This window comes from Grammomys surdaster, unplaced genomic scaffold (assembly GCF_004785775.1).
Source record: "Grammomys surdaster isolate TR1022 unplaced genomic scaffold, NIH_TR_1.0 126278, whole genome shotgun sequence".
NCBI classification, from domain to species: Eukaryota; Metazoa; Chordata; class Mammalia; order Rodentia; family Muridae; genus Grammomys; species Grammomys surdaster.
This window is the reverse complement of record NW_021621078.1, coordinates 5364937-5388616: the sequence shown is the minus strand read 5'-3', so window position 1 is coordinate 5388616 and position 23680 is coordinate 5364937. Positions and strand designations below refer to the sequence as shown.

General features: G+C 37.2%; 1 protein-coding gene across 3 annotated transcripts in view; it reads right to left on the bottom strand.

Moving 5' to 3' along the window:
* Positions 1–308: 308 nt before the first annotated feature.
* The window catches only part of Taok1 (TAO kinase 1), an 85749-nt gene continuing 62377 nt past the window's right edge, over positions 309–23680 (bottom strand). For all 3 annotated transcript variants that reach the window (XM_028759153.1, XM_028759154.1, XM_028759155.1), the window contains 8 exons: positions 23224–23358; positions 18094–18330; positions 15970–16098; positions 13798–14001; positions 9626–9865; positions 7943–8155; positions 6768–6950; positions 309–5702 (listed from right to left, as the gene is read on the bottom strand). In XM_028759153.1, the coding sequence (XP_028614986.1) occupies positions 5241–5702; positions 6768–6950; positions 7943–8155; positions 9626–9865; positions 13798–14001; positions 15970–16098; positions 18094–18330; positions 23224–23358 (1803 nt within the window). In that variant the 3' untranslated portion in view covers positions 309–5240. The remainder of the gene's footprint in view (positions 5703–6767; positions 6951–7942; positions 8156–9625; positions 9866–13797; positions 14002–15969; positions 16099–18093; positions 18331–23223; positions 23359–23680) is intronic.

The window sequence follows — 23680 nt, the reverse complement described above, 5'->3', positions numbered from 1 at the left end:
AATCCGCCTGCCTCTGCCTCCCAAATGCTGGGATTAAAGGCGTGCGCCTCCACTGCCTGGCTAGGTTCCCCAGTTTTTGCTCTCTGCTTCTATTCCTTAAGATACTTATTTTTTGCATGGATGGGCAGTGCAAGTTTCAGAAGCCTGCAGTAGGCAGATATGATTCATATTTCTTATACTTATGATCTGAAGGCCAGCACATGTTTGGAAATCTGAATATAATCAAAGAGGAAAAAAAATGTCAATACAACTTTAAAAGTGGGCTATCAGAATTCAGTAGGAAATATAAATGCACGAGAGTTCTCAGCTTCACTTTTTCTACAGTGTTTAATAAAAATTTCTTTACAAATTAATAGTTATTTCCAACGTAGATCTACTGTAGTGATTTCATAAAAGTGCAGACAACATAACCAGACACAGCAAAACAGACTTCAATCAGTAGTCCTTGCATACAAGAGGCACATATGCTGAGTGTACAACACACTCTTCATCCTTTAAGGAATCCGAGGGTGGGAAATTTCCAGTTCTTAACAACTCAGGGTGAGTGTCTTTTTAAAAAGGCAATGCTAAAACCATGGAAGGGAGACTTCTGTTATTAGGGACAAAATAAAAACAGAATTTGTTTATATTCAATAATGATCTGTATTTTGATAAGCAGCTCAAAGATGACAGCCCAATGCTCCTTGAGAAAAGACTCTAAGAAGTGAGAATTTCTTTCATCATTATAGCAGATTCATACTTAGTATACCTTAAATATATTATTTTCTGACTTTAATACACATTAGGACACTTCACATTCTGAACATGAGACAAATGCAGAACTATAAAACCTCCAAAAGAATGGATTGCTGTGGCTATAGGGATGGTGGTTTATGCCTGTAATCCCAGTACTTGAGAGGCTTACAGAAAGATTGCTAGGAATTTGAGGCTAGCCACGGCTACACATCAATCATCCAATCAGAAAGGGTACATATCTCAAAAGAAAAACAAAAGAAAGAAAGGTGTGTTGTGTTAGACCAAATCTCTGCCTGAATAGTAGCGGCTCAGAAGTGGTAGAAGGTGCATAAAGAATTTACTATTAGCAACAAGAAGGTAAGTTAAAAGGAGACAGCCCTTCAAACCAGCATGCTTTCTTTCTCAGTGATCACTGCAGAGTTCATTTTTCTCTGCAGCTTGTATCTTTTATTGCATTGTAAAACAAACTTAAGGAAACAATAACTGGTTCCTTCCCTAGCACAATTTTACTGCATTGTAAATTATAGTATCATATTTTACTTAACTTTTTCCTGACCCATACAAGTGCTAAGGGGGAAAAAAAAGACTGCATCTACTCATCACCTTCTCATAAGCATCAACCCAGAGTACTCACTCTTTAAAACCACACACAGTCTTCTTGTAACATGGGGCGGGGCGTGGGAACAATAAAACTTGAGCCCTGGCAGACATGTTTAGAATGAGTTATATCAATCCATCTATACACACATATAGACACTCATATGTATATACAATATATACATACAAATGAAAATAGCTATACTCCAAATGTGCACATGTAACAGTTTTAAAACGCCAGTAGATCATGGTATAATACAATTTATTTCCACTTGTAAATGGCACAAATGGAGAAATGCAAAGGTGTTCAAGTACAATGAAGTCATTTTTACAGGTGAAAATAAATCATATTATTCCAGTGTCCAAAACAATGTATTCTGTTTAAAATGCTAAACATTTACAAAAGCACAAAATTACTAAATTCTGCCTTATGATCTAAAAAAGTTTTCAATTTTTGAAAAGGATGTACAGAAAAATTACTAGTAGCAAGATGGGATCTCCAGGACAGTTTCTTTAGTGTTATGTTTACTTGATGTCCAGGCAGCCAAAAAATCATAATGACTATGTACAAAGCTCCATTTACTAGCAAGGCCTTGACTTCAGGCTGTGTTTCACCTGTGGGTGTGACCTCAAATGCAGGACTACTCATCTCTAGATACAGAAATGTGCGGAAGAGAGCAGGAGCTCTTTTAAAATAAACATGCTTTCAGCTAACATTGTTTATACAGTGCAAACACTTTCTGATGTCAACATTTAGGGTTAGAACTAAGTTTATAAGAAAAGTTATGTGCAAAGGGCAGGGACTCTAATTATGAATAAAATGTCTTAACATATGAGGTTTTGCATTTTTAAAATGCTGACCACCCCCCAAAAAAAGGGAGAACAAGAAACGTTTCCCTGTCAGGTTCTGGATACCAGATATAGATCCACAACTTCTGGTGTGCTACACAAGTTCTCCATGCTTTCACTTTCTTAAACACATGTACATATCATAAGTGAATACCAATAACTGGGGAGGAGGAGGTAGTGTTAATTTGGTCAAATGTTGACATTTTTGCTTTTTTTTTTCCCCATAAAGTACCTGCCCTAATTTTAGGGCATTTCAAATGCTTTCAAATTTTCCTGCTACCAATTTTTACTGTGACAATTCCTGCTGTACACATGATTCTTCTCAAGTTACTATAGGTTATAAACACAAACCTAGTCATTTTAACCATTGTGCAAACTACATGCATTTTAACTAAATTGATGGTATAATCCAGATATAATGACCTACATGGAAAAACTGGGTGCCATTCGATTAGATGAGGCAGAAATCCTTATTGGACAGGACAGATAGTATTCAATCACACTAGTAAGAGTGCATTATGATCAAAATGGACTCCGTAACTAAATTTGACCAAGTGACGCTCACACTGGGTGATAAAATGTGTTTCTGGTAGTAGTTTGGATTTTTTAGAAATGTCTTGCACATACCTTATCTGCTTTCTCAATCTAACCCCTCTGGTAGCAGACAGTTGCCAGGATAGTTTTTGAAGATGGTTTTCTTTTATAGTTTTGAATAGCCTATTAAACTGTAAAGCTTTCCCTTATTTCCTCCAAACATATAGAATTTTCAATTTGTTTGAAAATCTTTAATAGTATTTTGAATAAAAAAAATACTAAAAGAAAAGCCCTTTTCATTAGCCATAGCAAATATATGTCTATCTAAAAACTGATAGGGAATATGTTTAAAACTGTGCCTAGAAGTATGTGTGAATACTATTAACCTTCTATTGGATTTTCAAAGGTCCTATACAATAGCATCTACCTTTCTTTTGTTCTTCCTTTTTTGAGACACCCGAAGGCAGCCTTGAACCTGAGATTCCTACCCCCCTGCTTCCTAAATGCTGGGATTATAGGCATTTGCTACCACACCCTGATCTAATTTTTCTTTTTAATTAGTGTCATAAATCCTCAAACCAATGTCAGAAACTTCTGAAGGAGGTAAGTCATGGAGACTGGACTGACATACCTGGACAAGACAAAATGTGGTTAAGAAAACTAAGAACATCCATAGTAGCAGATGACAATTTGGTCACTAGTTTGTTCTAATTATGATTTTTTGGTTTTTTTTGTTTTGTTTTGTTTTTCTGAGACAGGGTTTCTCTGTGTAGCCCTGGCTGTCCTGGAACTCACTCTGTAGACCAGGCTGGCCTCGAACTCTCAAACTCAGAAATCTGCCTGCCTCTGCCTCCCAAGTGCTGGGATTAAAGGCGTGTGCCACCACCGCCCGGCTATGTTCTAATTATGATTAAGAGAATGCTTCCCATCTACCTAAATGAAAAGCAGGATCCAGAGTTAGTAGCAAGAGCTCTTCAAGACAAATGAAAAGGGACAATAACTTATAAAAAACCTCTGGTCTCTCACTAAAAGAGAGCATTGGCCCTAGTTTACCACCAACTCAAGCTCCACACAAGCAATGGGATATTAACTAACATTGATGAAGAACACTGGATTGCCCCTTCATTGAAGAACAGACGAAACACACTCCACAAATGTAGGTGGTCCCTGACCACTACATAGTATTTTCAACTTTTGTTTTCTTTCACTCACCAAACTACCTAGTTTCTTTCTCAGTAGTATTTTAGCACTAAAGCTAGAGACTTCTCAAAGGGAACTTGCTATTATGGGATATTAACGTGGACCCAGATGGTCACTAAGTCTCAACGAATTAAGAATTTGTAAGGTACTACAGCAACAAAAACAGCAATTAAGCACAGAGTACCTGAAAATGAAGCAACAACTACAGTGGGAAGATTAGTCAGCAGCTGGGAGTCATTGGCTCAGTGACTCCTGGTGGCAACTAAGTATTTAAATACTTGACTATTGCTACTTGTAAACAGGAAATTCCATAAGCAAAAAAGGGGATAATAAAATTATATCTATGTAGTGTGAATGAATATTCTAATGGATGGCAGTTCACAAATATGGCATAATTCAATACCTCTGGCATTTGCTTTGTGTTGGCTATATGTCTTCATTTTTTTACAAAGCAAAGGTACTGTCTGGGGTCTTATGATTTGGATCAGACGAGATATTGTACAAGAAACAAAATGTCAGGTTATATAGACGTTACCTCCTTCTCCCTGCTGAACATTCCTATCACAGAAACTTCTTAGGGGCCCCTCTGGTCCTCTAAATTCTCCCTCTGAAAGCTCACTGGCTTGTTAGTGCAATAGCCACACAGCTTATGATCTCCTTAAGCAACTCCATCTTATCATGATACAACCTACAAAATCTGACAAATTTCTGAGTTTGTAGCAAAGAACTACATGATTTTCTGCCACTGAAAGGGTAAATACAATCTTTTAATGTTCATGGTCTTCTGATTTTTAGTCCAAATGAGGTTGAAAAATCAGATCAATTCATAAATAAAGCAAACACACTGGTGAGGAGTGGAGGTATATTTCAGTAAGAATGTGTTTCAGCATGGATGCTGCCTGCTGTCAGTGACTCACAGAATTTGGAATATGAAGGAAGGCTTTACATCTTCCAACAAATTTCTTAGGCTATGGATACCCTAAAGTGATGATTCAGATTAGTTTGCTTCATTTTATTTTTATATTGTTCAGATAATACCCCTTCTATTAAGCCAATTTTTGCCACATACATGAAATATTTATGTATTTCCACTTTAAAATTTTTCCAAAAGTTAAAAACAAAAAGCCAACCACAAAAACCCCGGCAGCCAAATACTATGACATCCCAATTAGTAAACACAAAACATAACGCTTTACAAAGACAAATAAAATATACCATATGCACAGCTTCCACATGGTAGTACCCAAGTGAGGAGGCTGCTGTGATGATGTCTGTAGGCAGTTTCTTTTGGCAGACAGCTCCAGCGGAATTGCCACTTTCAATTATTATGTGTAAGACATGTGTGACCCATTGGATATTTGTGAAGTGACACTCGTGCTTCTGCTCATGCCCTGTTCCGTCCGTCCCCCAGAAGCTGTCCGCCTCAGAGCCTGGGGGCTATTGCGGACTCCCATACTGCTACCTCGAGGTACCCCTTGCATTGGCCCTGAGGGATGACCCCATGGTTGGGGTCCACCTTGCATCGGATGACCCCAAGCTTGTGGTGTGCCACCCATGGGATGACCCCAGTGAGGTCCTGGCCCCCCAGTAGGATTGTGAGACCAACTAGAAGCTCCTGGGTAGCTGTGGCTGAATGCCTCAGGGGAGAGATTAGAAAGGACCATGTTACTAAAACCTAATCTCATGCTTTCAGAGTCAAAAGCTTCAATTTCTCTGGCTTGACGCTCAAGCAGGCTACGTATTCGTTCTGTGCGTTCATTCTGCAAAGCCAACATCTCTTCTTCAATCTGTCAAGACAGGAAAAGGGAGCAAAAATATCATTTTATGTTTCAACTAAAGAAGCAATAACTACTCAAGATAATCAACAGCTGTTTTATGGATACTTTAATTATTATTACTTTTTTTTGCGGGGGGGGGGGGGGGGTTAAGACAAGTCTTTTGTAGCCCTGTCTGGCCTGGAACTAGCTGAATAAACAGGCTGGCTTTGAACTCACAGAGATCTGCCTGCCTCTGCCTGTTTAGTGCTGAGATTAAAGCTGTGTACCACCATTGGTGGGCGGGCTCCTTCTCTTCTTTAATCTATACAGATACCCTGTCTCTCTCTGTCTCTCTCTCTATCTCAGAAAGAAAGAAAGAGAGAGAGAGAGAGAGAGAGAGAGAGAGAGAGAGAGAGAAAGGAGAGGAAGAAAGGAGAGAGAAAGGAAAGAGAGAGGAAGGAAGGAAGGAAGGAAGGAAGGAAGGAAGGAAGGAAGGAAGGAAGGAAGGAAGGGGAAATGGAGGTAGCATTCCTCCTCTCATAATTCAATAGTCTTCAATAGTTAAAAAGTTCATTACTGAGCACAGTGGTATATAAATTTAATCCCAGGATCCATGAAACAGAGGCAGGGGGATCTCAGTGAATTTGAGGCCAGCTTGGTCTAGACAGAGAGTTCTAGGACAGCTAGAGCTATATAATGAGATGCTGTCTTCAAAACAAAACAAAAAATAAATAAAGATTAAAGTTCATTATTGAATACTTGAAAACAACATTGTTATGAAAGAAATCTAATACAAGCCCTGCTGATATCAGTAGAGTTCCTGTCTTCAAGGGTGAGGTCTTAGGGTCAATCCTCAGGCCAAAAAATAAAAGCTGTGAACCTGGGTTCACATGCACATGTGTATACACACACACACACGCACACACACACACACACACACACACACACACACACACACGTGCGTGCGCACCATAAATATACAATAAAAGAAAATACGCCCCTACCAAATCCCAAACTTATGGTCACATACATATATTTAATTCTTTTGATTAAAAAAAAAACCCAGAACAATTCTCTTGCTTCTATTATCTATACCTTTTGTTCTAAGAGTGCCCTGCGAAGGGAGACCCTCTGTTCCAGCTCTCGAAGCTCTCGATCATGTTGGGCCTCAGCCTGCATCTTGATCTTGCTCTGATATGCATTCAACAGCTCCAGTTCCTGCTGCAGCTGCATCTTCAAAACCTGGCATTCTGCTTCTTGTGCTTCATCCAAACGCAGCTGAGAGAAAGAAGAAAAACTGATTCATTCTACTGTCAACTATCCATTCATGACTTACAGAAAAGAAGAATGAGAGAAGACAGACTACATTTTTGTACGCTATATAACTTCTTTCTTGTAGCCTGCCATGAACATCCCTAAAAAAGAAAAATAATAACTAATATTATATGACAAAAGATCCTGTCATAAGCTGTTCTGAAAATGCCTGGATAACTATGCTAAACCTAGAATATTATTGGGTAACAAAGTGTTCAATCTCTCCATCTCTAGTGGAAATAATTACAGGACAGAGTCAACAAGCACAGCACACAAGCTGCTTGTTTATCTTTGTTCAGTCCAGTATCTAACAATGGGTTTTACATTTTGATGTGGTTACATTTGTAATAGTTAGAAGTACCTATACAATATCCTGCATTTTACCTCCTCATCTGCAAAGTCTAAAATATTTACTATTCCTCCTTTTAAGAAAATACTTGCACAGTATTTCATCTGTGCCCTCCAGGGTGACTGCTTAGATTCCTATTCAGAGAAATACACTTTGCTTACAGTTTACTCATCTGATGTCCCCCATACCCCTGATTTTTTGAGACAAGGTTTCTTTCTCTGTATAGCCTTGGTTGTCCTGAAAGTCACTCTATAGCCCAGACTAGCCTCAAAATGAGAGATATTCTTGCCTTTGCCTCTCCAGTGCTGAGATTAAAGGCATGTGCCACCATATCCCTGCTTACTCATTTGATGTTGATAAGCTGTTGGAATTCACACCTGTGGGGAGCCATTATAGGATCATGTGTCTAAATGTAACAGTGAAATTCTAGGTACACCATGCATTCCCCAAACAATACTAAGAATAGGAAGAATATGGGTGACTACTACTTTTTCCTGGGCTATTAAGAGCTACCATTCCCAATTTATCTTTCAATTGCTAGGATTTCATTTGGGTTGTAGTAAGAAAGAGGTACTAAATTTGTGTTGCCTAAACAAAGCAAACTCACAGCTTGTGTGGAGAGCATTTCATTAATGCTATGATCATACTGCTCAGCCAAGATGGCTAACTTCCGAGTCTGCTCCTCCTTGAGTCTTTTCAGAACAGCTTTGTGCTCACTCTTTGGTGTAGTTTCCAATAGGTGATTCCTTAATGCTTTGTACTGTCTGGTTTGAATTTTGCAGGTATCCTGAAACTGCTTTTTTATTTGGAGTTCTTTAGACTGGAAAGAAAAAAGAAGAGAGAGCGGTGAGTCTATGGCTCAAAGCATTTGGCATAGTGTATACTAACACCTATATATAAATAAAGCCAGAAATAAAACAGAGAAGAAGACCACAAAGTTATACAATAAAATTGCAGGTATTTTTTGCATCTGGCAAATATTCATGAAGTAAATCTAAATTTCATGGTAGTTATAAACACTGACAAGCTAAAGTTTCTAAAACAGGTTTCTTTGGTCATTTAGAACACTTCACTCCAATTTCTTTTCTTTTCATGATAATCTCAACTCTAACCACAATCTATAATAGATCCTACTTTCTGTGGCATCTATGTAAAAAACTTTAGATTAACTTTGAGGTGTGCAATAGTAAATAATTATTACAACTGTCTTTTCTTTAAGAAAAGTAAGTTAGATAGAATCATACTCAGCAATGGTTCATTCCCTCTGTTCTACAATACTAAGTCTGAACCTGGGGCATCATGACAACACTCTACTATTAATTTACATTCCCAACCCTTTAAAAAAATATTTTATTCTGAAACAAGGTTTTGAGTTTACCAAGTTGTCCTTGAATTCCATTGTGCTTCAGCCTACTCGGTGCTGGAATTACAGGATGCATGTGGCATCTACAGCAATAGTTTATTTTATTGTTTAACATATGAAGAAAATCTTAAAGTCAGTTAACTATTCTTTCAATGGTCTAATAAAAGCTAAGGTGCAAAGCAGGGACAAACTCCTTGGAATAAGACAAACTCAACAAATATTTCTGAGATAGAAATATTTAAGACTTTGCCTTTAAAAAGGTTTCTATTCATTTTTTATTAAGCTGGATGTGAAAAGTGCACACTTTTAACCCCAGCAATCAGGAGGCAGAGGAAGGAGGATCTCTGACTTCAAGACTGCAGAGCAAGTTCCAGGTAGCCAGGAAACCATGTCTTGAAAAACAAACAAACAAACAAACAAACAAACAAACATTGAAGGAGATATATTTCTATAAGTTATATTAGTTCAGCATAAATGTAAGAATATATTCACTCACTATACTGAGACAGAACCTACATTAAAAAATTTTTTATTGCCGTGCAGTGGTGGCGCAAGCCTTTAATCCCAGCACTTGGGAGGCAGAGGCAGGTGGATTTCTGAGTTCGAGGCCAGCCTGGTCTACAGAGTGAGTTCCAGGACAACCAGAACTACACAGAGAAACCCTGTCTCGAAAAACCAAAAAATAAATAAATAAATAAATAAATAAATAAATAATAACAATAAATAAATAAAAGAATTTCTGCAGTTAAATTCTATGGTTATTCTTTTTCTACTATACAAAGTATACAAGCAAATGATGAAGCAACAGGGCAACAGGTAGTCCACACAGGAACCCAAGTAAGCATGCTAAAAATTAAAGGATTAAGTCAACTCAACCTCTCAATGACTAAAAACATGCCTCTGTCAAGAAGCTTACACTAACGGTACCTTCAAACTCTTAGGCTGTTGCCGAACTTCCATGACATGTTTCCGCCTCAGTTCTCGCTCCCTTCTCTTATTGTACTCCAGCTGGTTAGTGAGCTCAGTCTGATGCTGCAATCTGATCAACTCACAGCGCATCTTCTGAATAGTGTTGAGGTGGCGAAACTCCAGTTCTTGCATGGACTCATGTTGTCTCAATAGCATCGCATGCTCCAAGTCCTTCTGAGTTTGCCTTTTGTTTAACTCCTAAGATATGATTCAAAAGACAAAGGTATAATTTATTGCTTTACAAACCAAGGGGGAAAACATTAAAAAACAAAACAAAACAAAAACACTAAAATGTGGACGTGAAGCCAGTGTTTCAATGGCTACATAGTAAATACTAAGTTCCCATGATTTTTGTGTCTGTTTGTGAATACAAGCATTATGTAAACAAACTCTCCCTTCCACTACTTCTATTCCATAAATTCAGTAAGAGATAAGTTCTTCATCAAAAACTTCTTAGAGTAATATATAGCACAAGATAGTGTCTAAGAAATGTTATTCTTGCTGGCCATGGTAGCTCATACCTGTAATAACAGAATTAGGGAGGCAGAAGTAGTTTGAGGTCAAGTCTAGCATTGTCTACATATCAAGTTCTAGGTCGGGGCTATATTGTGAGAAAGCTATCTCAAAATTAAAATATAATAAAATAAAAAATATTGAAAATTATCCTCTTAAAATATTTTTGTCCAAATCAGGCCATGGTGGTGCATGCCTTTAATCCCAGCACTCAGAAGCAGAAGCAGATGGATGGATTTCTGAGTTTGAGCCAGCCTGGTCTACAGAGCAAGTTCCAGAATAGCCAGAGCTACACAGAAAACTCTGTCTCAAAATAAAATAATAATAATAATTTTGACTAGATAAAAAAGGGGAGCTGGAGAGACAATTCAGTGATTAAAAGCACTTGTTGCTCATGCATAGGACGTGGATTCAGTTGTCAGCACCTGCATAGTGGCATACAGCCTCTTCCACTTCTAGGGCATCTGGCATCCTCTTCTTTCCTCCAGTCACTGCAGGCATACGGCATACATACACACACACTAAGAATACACATACACCCATCAATGGCACCCTTGGCCCTGCAAACCCTCTCCCTAGTCAACAGTCTTTTGCAGATGTTTCTCACTTTATCTTATTATGATATATCTATTTAACAAAATCTCTCATCTCTCCCTCTCAAATACTGGGATTACAAGTGTGGGCCACACCACTGGCATGAGATATTTTACTTTTTTACCGAAAGCTACCACATTGTGACACAATTTTCAGCCATTTCTACAAGACTAGCCATTTAAGCTGGTTCTTTTTTGTATTCCTAGGATAGAACTCACAATGTACATATGCTAGGTAAAGATATATGTGTATATTTATTTTTTAATTTTGTATCCGTGTATGTAAGTATGTATGTATGTACACATACATGTCCTGAGATATGTCCCGAGAGGCTAGGTATAAGATCCACAGGAGCTGGAGTTACAAGCTGTTTTATGAGTTGCCTAATGTGAGTATTAGGAACTGAATTCAAGCCCTCTTAAGACAACTAACTAGCTCTCTTAACTCCTGGACCACCATTCTAGTTCCTCTGTGACTATTTTTAAAAGTTCAGCCAGGTAGTGGTATCACACGCCTTTGACCCCAGCACTTAGAAAGCAGAAGCAGGCAGATCTCTGAGTTTGAGGCCAGCCTGGTCTATAGAATGAGTTCCAAGATATCCAGGGTTACGCAGAGAAACCCTGTCTTGAAAAACAACAAAAAGCTATAATTCAATCATCTGCTCAAGAATGGAACTAACAATGTACATTAACAACTAAACTTATACCTAAGACTAGATGTTAACTTTCTTTCTCATCAATATAATTTTAAATTTAAGTCTAATCAGTATTATGTTTAATTTAAATTTCTTTTTTTGTTTTTGGGACAAGATCTCACTATGTAGTCCTAGTAGTCATGGAACTCAAAGACCTGCCTGCTTCTACTTCCTATGTGCTATGTCATACTGGCTAAGTTCAAATGTTCTTTTTTTGTTTTGTTTTGTGTTGTTTTGTTTTAAAGTTATCTTGAGTGACATGGATATATGTCAGTGTGTGGTATGGACACTTGGGTGCAGGTTCCTGAGTCCAGAGGCATCGAATCCCCTATGAGCTGGAGATACAGGCAGATATAAGGCTCCCCTACATCCCCCATGTGAGTGCTGAGCACTAAACTCGTTCCCTACAAGAGCAGTCTATACTTTTATGAGCTGAGCCATCTCTCCAAGTCCCTAAATTTCTTCAGTAAATATACAGCATTATTCTAAGTGCAACTTATTTTATTCTATTCTTTGAAATAAATTTATCTATGTTGACAGAGATTCTGATAAAGAAGATAATTTTTTTCTTAAGGCAAAACTAGGCACAAGCTTTTAATGCCAGTACTCAGTTAACAAAAAGACAAGTAGATCTCACCATCTTAAAGAAAAACTAGCTGGTAAGGCCAGCAAGATGTCTTTTTTTTTTTTTTTTTTTTTTTAAAGGGCGTTGGATCCCATTGCAGACAGTTGTGAGCCACCATGTGGTTTCTGGGAATCAAACTCAGGACCTCTGAGGAGAAGTCAGTGCTCTTCACCACTAAGCCATCTGTCCAGCCCAGCAAGATGTCTTAAAGAATAAAGGTGTCTACTTGTCAAGCCTGAGGTTTAGTCTCCAGGACCCACAAGGTAGAAGGATATAATTAACTCCTGTAAGCAGTCCTCTTATCTCTGTATGTGCATGTGTCTACCCAAAAATAAATACATAAAAGCATAAAAAAGATTTTTAACAACATTCACTCAAATAATAATCAATATGATTATTAAAAGTGTTAAATGGCTTGAGGGGCAAAGGCAGGTGGATCTCTTAGGCCAACCTGGATCTCAGAGCAAGTTCTAGAGCAGCCAGGCGTACACAAAGCAACCCTGTCTTGAAAAACAAAACAAAAAACAAAAAAACAAGATATGTTAAATGGTAATACATACCCCTCATGGTACCCATTCCAGATCAGAGAAATAAGAGTTGCCAATTTGTTTTCTCATATTAAAAAATAGGTATTTTTGTCATTCACATATTAGTGAGTTATTTACCAAATGCCTGCTACAGACTAGACAATGGACATATAAAGAATTGAACAGCCGGGCAGTGGTGGCGCACGCCTTTAATCCCAGCACTTGGGAGGCAGAGGCAGGTGGATTTCTGAGTTCGAGGCCAGCCTGGTCTACAGAGTAAGTTCCAGGACAGCCAGGGCTATACAGAGAAACCCTGTCTCAAAAAGCCAAAAAGAAAAAAAACTGAACAAAGTCTGTGACTTTACACAAAGCCAGTTCTAATGAGAGAGACAGACAACACTCCAAGGTGTTGGTGCATGTGTTTCTATGCATTTTCATCTTCATGTGTACATAAGAGGGAAAAAAGTAGAACACTTTAAAAGATGTATTTATTTTTATTTTATGTGTTTTGCCCACATGTATGCCTTAAGGTGCCAGATGCCCTGGAATTGGAGCTACAGACAGCTGTGAGCTGCCATTGAAGGAGTTGGGAATTGAACCTGGGTCCTCTGGAAGGCAATCCAGTGCTCTTAACTGTTGAACCATCTCTCCAGTTCCACCAGAGCACTTCTAGAACTAGCATAAGGAGGTTTCTCTCATGTGCTACCACAGGGAAAGAGAAGACTTGTTAACATGGGTACAATAGTAATTCAGATACAGAGAATACATGTACAAAGAGCAGAAATTTGGAAGTAACTGAAAATTTCAACTTCCTTTTTCTTTTGACTTTTCAAGACAAGGCTTCTCTATGTAGCCAATGCTGTCCTGGAACATGCTATGTAGAACAGACCAACCTCAAACTCAGAAATCCACTTGACTCTGCCTCCTGAGTGCTAGGGTTAAAGGTACGGCCCACTACACCCAGAAAGGTTTTCAATCTTCAAAAGAGATTCATCAATAAAGAATTTTATTATAAAAATCAGGAGATTGAGTTAAAGACCAGCTTGACTTAATAGGAAGTCTTAGGCCAGAAGGACCTTGAAGGGCCAGAGTAAGGCCTTGTTGAAAACAAAAAATGTTTTCATTTCCAGCACTGTAATATTTATTTATTTTGATTACATCATTTAAATGTACATACCTCCCTGACAAGGTCCTGTTCCAAGTTATGTCGCCCAAGTAACATTCTTCTTTTGAAGCGACGACATTCTAGCTCTAGATACTGCCTTTGACGTCGAAGAAGATTAGCTTCTTCTTCTGCCTGAAAATGCTGTATATTCTCCTTCTGCTTTGAAAGCCATTCCTGCTTTTCTTTTTTAGGTGTGCTCTGGTTTTCATTCAGCTCCTGGAAACAAAACCAACCAAAAAATTTCACTTACGTAAAAATTAACTATATGAACATATAATGTAACATAGTATATTTAACTAGTAATTTTTGAGTATTAATATAGCTATGTAACCCAAGCTGGTCTTGAATTTAAAATCCTCCTGCTTTAGCCTCCTTGGTGGTAGAATTATTTATGTGTGAATCCCCATAACTGGCTATGGTAAATTTATTTATTTACTGTTTGCAGAGAAAGGAACATAATGTGAGGCCTTGGTCATGCTTGAAGCTACATTCCCCCATCCATTACATGGTAAACTTAGAGCACTTAATTGTGTTTTCTTTCTAGTAATAGCTCAGTAGACCTAGAAAAGGTAAGTAATATATTCCCTATGTATATCACAATACATAAATAGCTTCAGTTTTGCAGCTTAATTTTCATGGTTCCTGGCTTTAAACCACAGAATGTCTGGTAAATAAATTAAAAAACCTTTAAAAAGGTTTCCAAAACCACCTGTGGTGGTATATGCCTTTACTTCCAAACCTTGGAAAGCAGAGGCTGACAGATCTCTGTGAGTTTGAGGCCAGTTTGGTCTACAAAGTAAGTTCAGGACTGCCAGGGCTCTGACAGAAATATCCTGTCTTGAAAAGACAAACAAAAACCAAAAAAAAAAAGAGAAAAGAAAAGAAAATAAAAAAAACAAAAAGATCACAATGACAACAAAAACTTTTCAAAGAGACAGGAGTGCTGTTAAGTTAAAAAAAAATGTATTTTTAATTGGAATTATAGTAAGATATAGTTAACCATTTAATCCTTTTGTTTTTCAAATTCTCAAATTTTCTTTTCTTTTTTTCTGTAGACAGGATTTCTCTATATAAAGCTGGCTGTTCTGGAACTCAATTTGTAGAACAGGTGGGCCTTGAACTCACAGAGATCCAACTGACTATGCCTTGAGTTCTGGAATTAAGGGTGCCACTGCCTAGCTCTCAAAATTTCTTTATTTTGTTTTTTAAAAAAGATTTATTTATTTGGTTTATGTATATGAGTACACTATCACTGTCTTCAAACACACTAGAAGAGACCATCCGGTCCCATTATAACAGATGGTTGTGAGCCACCATGTGGTTGCTGGGAATTGAACTCAGAACTGGCGGAAGAGTAGTCAGTGCTCTTAACCACTGAGCCATCTCTCCAGCCCAAATATTTGTATTAATTACTTTGAATATACTGGAGTTGTCTTCAGACACAACAGAAGAGGGCATCAGATATTATTAGATATGGTTGTGAGCCACCATATGGTTGCTGGGAACTGAACTCAGGACCTCTGGAAGAGCAGTCAGTGCTCTTAACCGCTGAGCCATCTCTACAGTCCTCAAAATTTCTTGAATGGAACTACCATTCATATTGGGCAAAACTGAAAAAAATAAAGCAAACCAAACGAATAAAATACCAACTAATACCATTACTCAAAATTATAAACTCTAAGATGCTAATAATTGATACTGGTATATTTTTAACCTAATGAGCATCAATTACAACTACAGAATATTAATCAGTCATCTTTCTCAGGTATAAAATTCTTCATAAACTATAAAACTGAATCTTTCTTTTCCCTGTTATTCAAGAAAGGAATTAATTCTTTATACCTTTATTTTATGAAACATGAGAAAATATAAAAATAAAAAGCACAAAATCTGCAAGTATTTTTCTCTGTGATTTTTGAGATAGGCTACTGCTATATAGCCTGGGTTCACAGTAGAGATTACAGGTGTACAGCACCATACCTGGATCAAGGAAATGATTCACTGGGTTCCTATTCAACTAGAAACTAATTAATTATAGAGAAGTATTGATTATACTCAATGCTTTCATGTAAACAGATACATATTTTGTGGATGCAAATAAATCTTTATGCTATTGCTAATGAGTACAGAACCATTAAACACAACTCACAGCAGAAAAGCAAGGATTTTTTGTAAAAGAAGTACCTCCTTAAGCTGCTCTTTCCGAAGTTTATATTCTCTTTTTTGAGACTCCAAAAAGCTATTCAGTTCTTTTTTCTGTTGAGCCTGAATGTGTTGCTGGAATTTTTTCTCCTCGTTGGCCATCACCTTAGCCTATATAGAAATAAAAAAAAAAAAAAATCAAGTTAGTTAATTAGATAAAATTAAAGCATAAGTTTAATATCTATCACTAAGAATACTTTAAGAAAAATAAGAAAAAAATCAAACAAACAAAAACAAAAAATACCCAGAAGTATCAAAAAAAAAAACCAAAACCAAAAAAAAAACAAACAAACAAAACAAACAAAAACCAATCTAACCAATTTACCCTCATCAGTCAAATTTGAGAGATCAATAGGATGGAATTAATTTTTTTATATGTGTTTATTGGATCAAAATGTTTTGTTTTATTTAATAAGAAAATATACCCCCCTCAATAAATAAAAAGCAAATACACATTTACCTTCAAACATAAACTAAGAATTTTGAAAATTTTTCATTATGTGTGTACATGTGTGTGTTATGTGTCTATATCTAGTTATGTGCTGCCTGCAGAGGCCAGAAGAATCAAATCTCCTTAGTGTTAGGATTACAGGTGATGTAAGTCACCTGATGTGGGTGCTGGAAATTAGGACCCCTGGAGTATATGCTCTTAACTGCTAAGTCATTTCTTGGGCCCTAAAAACTAAGCCTTTTTATCTGAGTTAATTTATATATTAAATAATGAGACTTAATCATCTTCAAATTAGATCCTTACCTGTAGCAAGTCATATGAAAATGAATATTAAATATTACCTATGTAGCACATATAATTTGAGGGGAGTATGTATTGCTTGAGTATGCACAAGTGGAGGCCAGAGGTTGATTCTGGGTGTCTTGCCTAATCACCCTCCATTTGTTCTGAAACTCTCACTGAACCAAGAACTCATCAGAGGAGCTTTAACATTTTGCTGGAAAGCCACTGTTTCCTAGAATGTACATTTTTAATCTTTATATTTCTTCTACAGTGCTGGGATAAAATCTTGAGCCTAGTACATGCTAGGGAAGGCCCTACCACCTTCACTGAACTCCAGATCTTTTTCTAAAAAATTAAGCCTTACTGTGTGACTCACTCAGGTCATTTGTAAACTTGCTATGTGTATAACTCCAACGAGCTTTCAATTTTCAATCCTGTTCCAGTCTCCCAAAAATGCAGCAGTTACAGTTATGTGCAATGACACCTGGCTTAACCAATTTTAGTTATTTACTTTTCGTTTGGTTTTTCAAGACAGGGTTTCTCTGTAACTCTGGCTGTCCTGGAACTCACTCTGTAGACCAGGCAAGCCTCGCATTACGGATATCAGCCTGTTACTGCCTCCAGTGTGCTGGGATTAAAAGTGTACACCACCACTACCTGGCTCTGAATCAATTTTTAATTTTTAATTACAATGTAAATCCTATTTAAAAAGTTGCTTTCCTACATATGTCAGTATCTAATGCTTCTCAAGCTAATAACCATCTTCTCATCACCTAACAGAACTCTGAACATCTGCATATTGTTTCATAAAATTATATCAAAATCAAGTATAAATACTTACGCTGACGTTTCCTAATATTCTTTTTTTTTTTAATTTAGTAGAGGAGAATCCAGTAAATGTAAAAAATTTTCAATGTAGGCAAGATTATATATTCCCTAAAAAAACCTGTTTATGTATATCTGTGCATGTCATACATGTGTGGGTATTCTAGAGGCCAGAAGAGGCCATTGGTTCCACTACAGCTAAAGTTAGGAGGCAGAGGCAGGAAGACCTGCATCATTTTGAGAACAGCCAGGTCTACAAAGAGAGACCAGTACAGCCAAAGCTGCTACATAGAGAAACCTTGTCTTGAACCCACCCTGAATCCCCCAAAGCAGCACAGATTCATTTATAAAACTAATAAGAAAGCATATAAGAATCTTTTTTTTTTTTTTTTAACAGAAAGCTTTATACAAGTTTACACAAAGGCTTCTCTTTCCTGGATCAATTTACTTATTTCCTAGGGCTAGATACTTTAAACACCAAAATGCTAATCTGGATAATTAAGAGATGGACACAATCTAAAAGAAATTCATAATATTAAACTGATCACCTCTTTTTCCATAGCAGCTTGGTGTTTCTTAATAAGTTTCTCCATTTCTGCAGCAAAATTGTTACGCTGAGTTTCAAGATCTTTATCTAATCTGAGCCGGTGTTCGTCCATCTCTGCCTTCAGTTTATTTTCCAAAGTCATCAGCTGCTTTTGATGCTGTCGCCTCATCCGCTTGTAACCAGACATCTGTTCTCTAAGTTCAGAGTCTTGCTCATGTTCTTGCATTTGTCTTGTAACCTAGACATATAATTGAGAAAAAAAGAAGATGAAATAATTTTCTTTCATGAGCATTTAGAAAGCTGGGCAGGGTGGGCAGGCCTGTTATCTTAGCATTTGGCTGTCTAAGAAAAGAAATTGTCAAAAGTTCAAGGGTTGGGGCTGGAGAGATGGCTCAGTGGTTAAGAGTACTGACTGCTCTTCCAAAGGTCCTGAGTTCAAATCCCAGCAACCACATGGTGGCTCACAACCATCTGTAATGAGATCTGATGCCCTCTTCTGGTGTGTCTGAAGACAGCTACAGCGTATTCATATATAATAAATAAATAAATAAATAAATCTTTAAAAAAAAAAAAAGTTCAAGGGTTGGTAGTACTACATATAATGAGTGTAAGGTCAAATAATTCTTTTATATCAAAGGACTCTGTCTCTACTAAACAAAATAATAATGATAAAGCATTTAGAATATCACTATTACTTAAGGAGGTAATTAACAGTTTAATTAATAGTTTAAAATTGAAATTTCTCACAGATATTTTAAAGAAATAGGGTGATTCTAAACTTATATGAAAATATAAAGTATCTACAAAGTATAAAAGAATACAAAATATTGAGGAAAATAAAGCAGAATGATGAGCATTATAATAACCAAGACAGTATGGTATTGGCACAAGGTTAGGCTAAGTGGATCAAGAAAGAAAACAAAGAGGCTGCCATGGTAGCACACACCTATAACAGCAGCACTCAGGAGCCAGACACGAGTTTTTGAGGCCACCCTGGTGTACAGAGTGAGTTCCAGGACAGCTAGGGCTACAAAGAGAAACTCTTGCGTTAAAAAACTGGTGGGGGGTGGGATGGGGAGGAAAGAAAAAGAAACTAACACCTATACACAAAAGAACAAGCCTAAAGCCTCAACTACTTGAAATAAATCTAAAGTGAAAGATCACTTATGCTAAGAGTGCAGGACCAGACTGAGTAAGACTGGATCATAATCTAAAAACCTAAACAAACAAACAAACAAACAAAACCAAACAAAACCAGGGGGAAAGGATCTAAATAAAACTAGAGCTGAGTCGTGGTTGTGAGCGGGCTGCCATAATGTTGTTGGCCATTGAATCCTGGTCCTCTGGATGAACAGCCTTTTACATGTTTAGCCATCTCTCCAGTTCCAAAAATGTGTTTTTAACAAAAACAATTGATTTTCAGCATAGAAAAAAAAGTTATCTTGACCCTCTCTTATCATCATTTTGCATTTAAAAAGCTACAGAAAAAGCAAGCAAGAGAACCAGAATTAAATTTCAGAACCCACGTATAAAAAACCTGGCATTGTAGTATATTCCTTTTTTGTTTGTTTGTTTGTTTTGGTTTTTTGAGACAGGGTTTCTCTGTATAGCCCTGGCTGTCCTGGAACTCACTCTGTAGACCAGGCTGGCCTTGAACTCAGAAATCCGCCTGCCTCTGCCTCACGAGTGCTGGGATTAAAGGGGTGCGCCACCACCGCCCAGCTTGTAGTATATTCCTATAATCTGAATACTAGGGAGGCAAAGGTAAGTGGATTCCTGAAGCTTGTTAGAATTTGCTTCAAAAACAAAGAAAACCAGAATGATTATTTGAGGTAAATATAAAATGAAAACACTTTCTGTATGACCCATTGTTTTAGAATTCATTAATTTTTCAAGATTTAATTGAGAGTAATTTATGGGGCTGGAGAGATGGCTTAGTAGTTAAGAGCACTGACAGTTCTTTCAGAAGTTCTGAGTTCAATTTCAGCAACCACATGGTGGCTCACAAACCATCTGTAATGGGATCTGATGCCCTCTTCTGGTGGGCCTGAAGACAGCAACAGTGTACTCATATACATAAAAGAAATAAAATCTTAAAAAAAAAAAAGTTAATTTATGTGTACAAGTGTTTTGTCTCTATCTGTGTCTGTGTACCACACGTATGCGTGCCCTGAGAGGACACAAGGGATGCTCAGTCCTCTAGAACTGAAGGTAGAGATTATCATAGGCCACCACGTGAGTACTAGGAACCAAATCTGGGTCCTCTGGAAAGGCAGCAAATGTTAACACCAGGGCCACCTTTGCAGTCACTATTCAGGCTTTTTAAAATTGGGAGGGAGTACATGCATGATAGTGCAAATGTTCAAGGAGCCTAGAGGTGTGAGCTAGAGGTGCAGTCACTTATGAGCCGCTAGACAGGGGTGCTGGAAACCACACAAACCAAGGTCAGTATACAGTTGTAACATCTCTCCAGCTTGTTCTACCTTTAAGTAGACAAATACTTCTTAGGCAGGTCAAACAAAAACAAAAAACAAAAAACAAAAACAAAAAAACTAAGATATTGACCATAAAGAAAAAATAAGTATATATGATTTTAAAATTTAAATACTTATTTTTTTTACATTTACTTAGGAAAGTACATTTAACAGCATGTTGAGGCAGAGTAGAAAACATGTGGCTTCCAAGATCAAACTCAAATTGTCAGGCTTGATGGCAAGGTCTTTTACAAACCCATGAGTATTAAGAAATCTTTTTGAGATGACAGAAATTTGACTGCTTATTTGGTGAAACGGTTAACATAGTTAAGAAGTATATAATGATAAAAATTTTAAACTGAATATATAAGATCTATGTAATTTACAATACACAAGCAGAAAGTAGACTGAGTTATCGTACAAAGTGCTTAAGAGTGTAGCTATATTCATTTGTGTAAAAATATCTATACACTTTCAGAATACACTTTCTACTTGAAATAGGGCTGGAGAGATGGCTCAGTGGTTAAGAGCACTGACTGCTCTTCCAGAGGCCCCGAGTTCAATTCCCAGCAACCGGTTACATGGTGACTCATAACCATCTGTACTGGATCTACAGGTGTTTTACCTTACAGACATCTGTATAGCATATGTATGCCTGTCACCTGTGGAAGCCAGAAAAGAGTGTTTGATCCACTGGACTTGAATTACAGATGGTTGTGAGCCATCACATGGGTGCTGGGAATTGAACATTAGTTCTTCAGAAGAGTAGTCACTGCTTTAACCGCTGAGCATTTCTCCAGCCCCCTTCACATTTTTATTAAACTTAGGAAAGAAGAAACTGACATTTAATATGTGTGAGGTCACAAAGAGATTTTCTTGGAGGTTAAAGAGATGGCTCAAAGGTTAAGAGCTCTGGCTTCCCCAAAAGACCCAAGTACAATTTCTAACACTTACATGGCAGCTCACAACTTGTGTTGCAAGCACTTTATTAACTGAATGGTGTTCCTAGACCCATAACCACTGTGTTCTTGATTGTGCAACATTAATATTTCATGGTCATATAACACTGTATAGTTGGCAAACCAGATTTTGGTGTGTAGTATTGAGGACAGAACTTAAGGGTTTGGACTATATGGTTTAAGTGTTTTACTATTGAGGAAAATTGTCAATTCTTGTTTTGTTTCAGATAAGGTCTCAACTATGTAGTTCAGACTGCCCTTGAATTCAAGATACTTCTTTAGAATTCAAGGTATATGCTATGATACTTGGCTCACGCTATATATTCTAATAACATTCATATGGTCTATTAACGTACTTTCCTTTAACTTGAGAACACTTTATCATGCCTGATTCTACAGGGTTTCACTGTATTGCATTGCTGGGCTAGAACTTTCTATGTTTACCAGGCTGGTCTTAAACTCATAAAGATCCTCTTGGCCGGGCAGTGGTGGCGCCTTTAAATCCCAGCACTTGGGAGGCAGAGGCAGGCAGATTTCTGAGCCAGGGCTACACAGCCAGGGCTACACAGAGAAACCCTGTCTCAAACCCCCCCCCCCCCAAAAAAAAAGATCCTCTTGTCTCTGTATCCCAAGTGCTGAGATTAAAGGTGTACACTATGGCTTTCAAAAATCTTTTATAACTTTATATATTTTTTAACAGTGCAGATCTTTAGAGGAAGAGTGAGAATATTAGGGCAAGCATGCTTATGACTTTGCTTAGTATCCAAAGAGACAGAAAAGGGGAAAAGAATACATACTTTTCTAGTCTGACCTCAAAGAAGTGGGCAAGTTTTACAGTGAAGATCTAAGTGTGGCCTGAACAGGGTTTTAAATGCCCAATGATATGTTTGTAATGGAAAAAAGCCAAACAAACAAAAAAACAAACCATATTCATTGCTACTTGGGAAATGGAAATGACAGAGCATACATATTAATAGAAACACTTGCCAATTCCAAACAGGTCCCTCTTTCTAGTTACCCTAACTATGTATCTTTCTCTTACTCTTAATTCTTTTGTCTTTCAACTCTCACTTTTTTCCCTTCTATATCCCCACCTCCCACCCCAGTCTCTACATAGGATTTCTCTGTGTATCCCTGGCCATCCTGGAACTCACTATGTAGAGTAGGCTAGCCTCAAACTCAAGAGATCCACCTGCCTCTGCTTCCTGAATGCTGAGATTATAAGTTTGTGCTAACACACCTGGCATGTCAGTTTTTGTCTGGCAATAACACTGGTTCTCTTCTCCTATACATAAGAACTTTAAATGCTCAAACTATGTCACAAATACTTCTTTAATACCACTAATAAAAACTAACTTGAAGCCAAGCATGGTTGTGAACTCCTTTAGTTCCAGTACTCAGTGAGCAAAGGCAGGTGGACCTCAGTGAGTTCCAGTTTAGCTTGGTCTACATAGTAACACCTTGTTCCAAAAAACAAAAATATTAAAATTTATTTGAATGCCTGTTTAGTACTTTGTAGTTCTCTTAAGGATTTTAAAATATTATGTGAATAAATACCTTGCTTTTTCTAACAGGGAACTTAAATGTTAAATGTGTTGCAAGATGAATTCCAATCACAAAAATAAGAAGGTTCAATGTATTTGAGTCCATACTACCAACATAATAAAGATACTACTTTTGGAACAGAGTAATACATACCAGTGATGCTGTTCGTATAGTTGCAAAGTGTTCTCTATTACGATAATGTGATTTGTGACGAGAGACTTGAGGTGGAGACTGTGGATCTGATGCTCTTGTTCTAGGATCTCCTTCTTCTTGGTAATTTTCCTCCTCCTTAAAAGACAGAAACAGAGAAATTATTATGTAAGGTGAACAATTTATTTGAGCATTCAAGGAAAAGACTAAAGACAATTTTAATCATCTAAAAAAAAAAATCAAAACCCACAATTCAACAAAGCAGAAATAGAAACTAGAAATACTATTGATTTTTTCAACACAAGTAGAGTTAGCTGAAATTATTTCCAGAGTACATGAAATAGTATAAATTCAACATAGAAAGTATACCAACCTACCCCACACATGTATATGCATATTTAAAAATAATAAAAACAAATCTGAAGAGCTTTAATATAACTTAAAAGCAAAATAGGACATG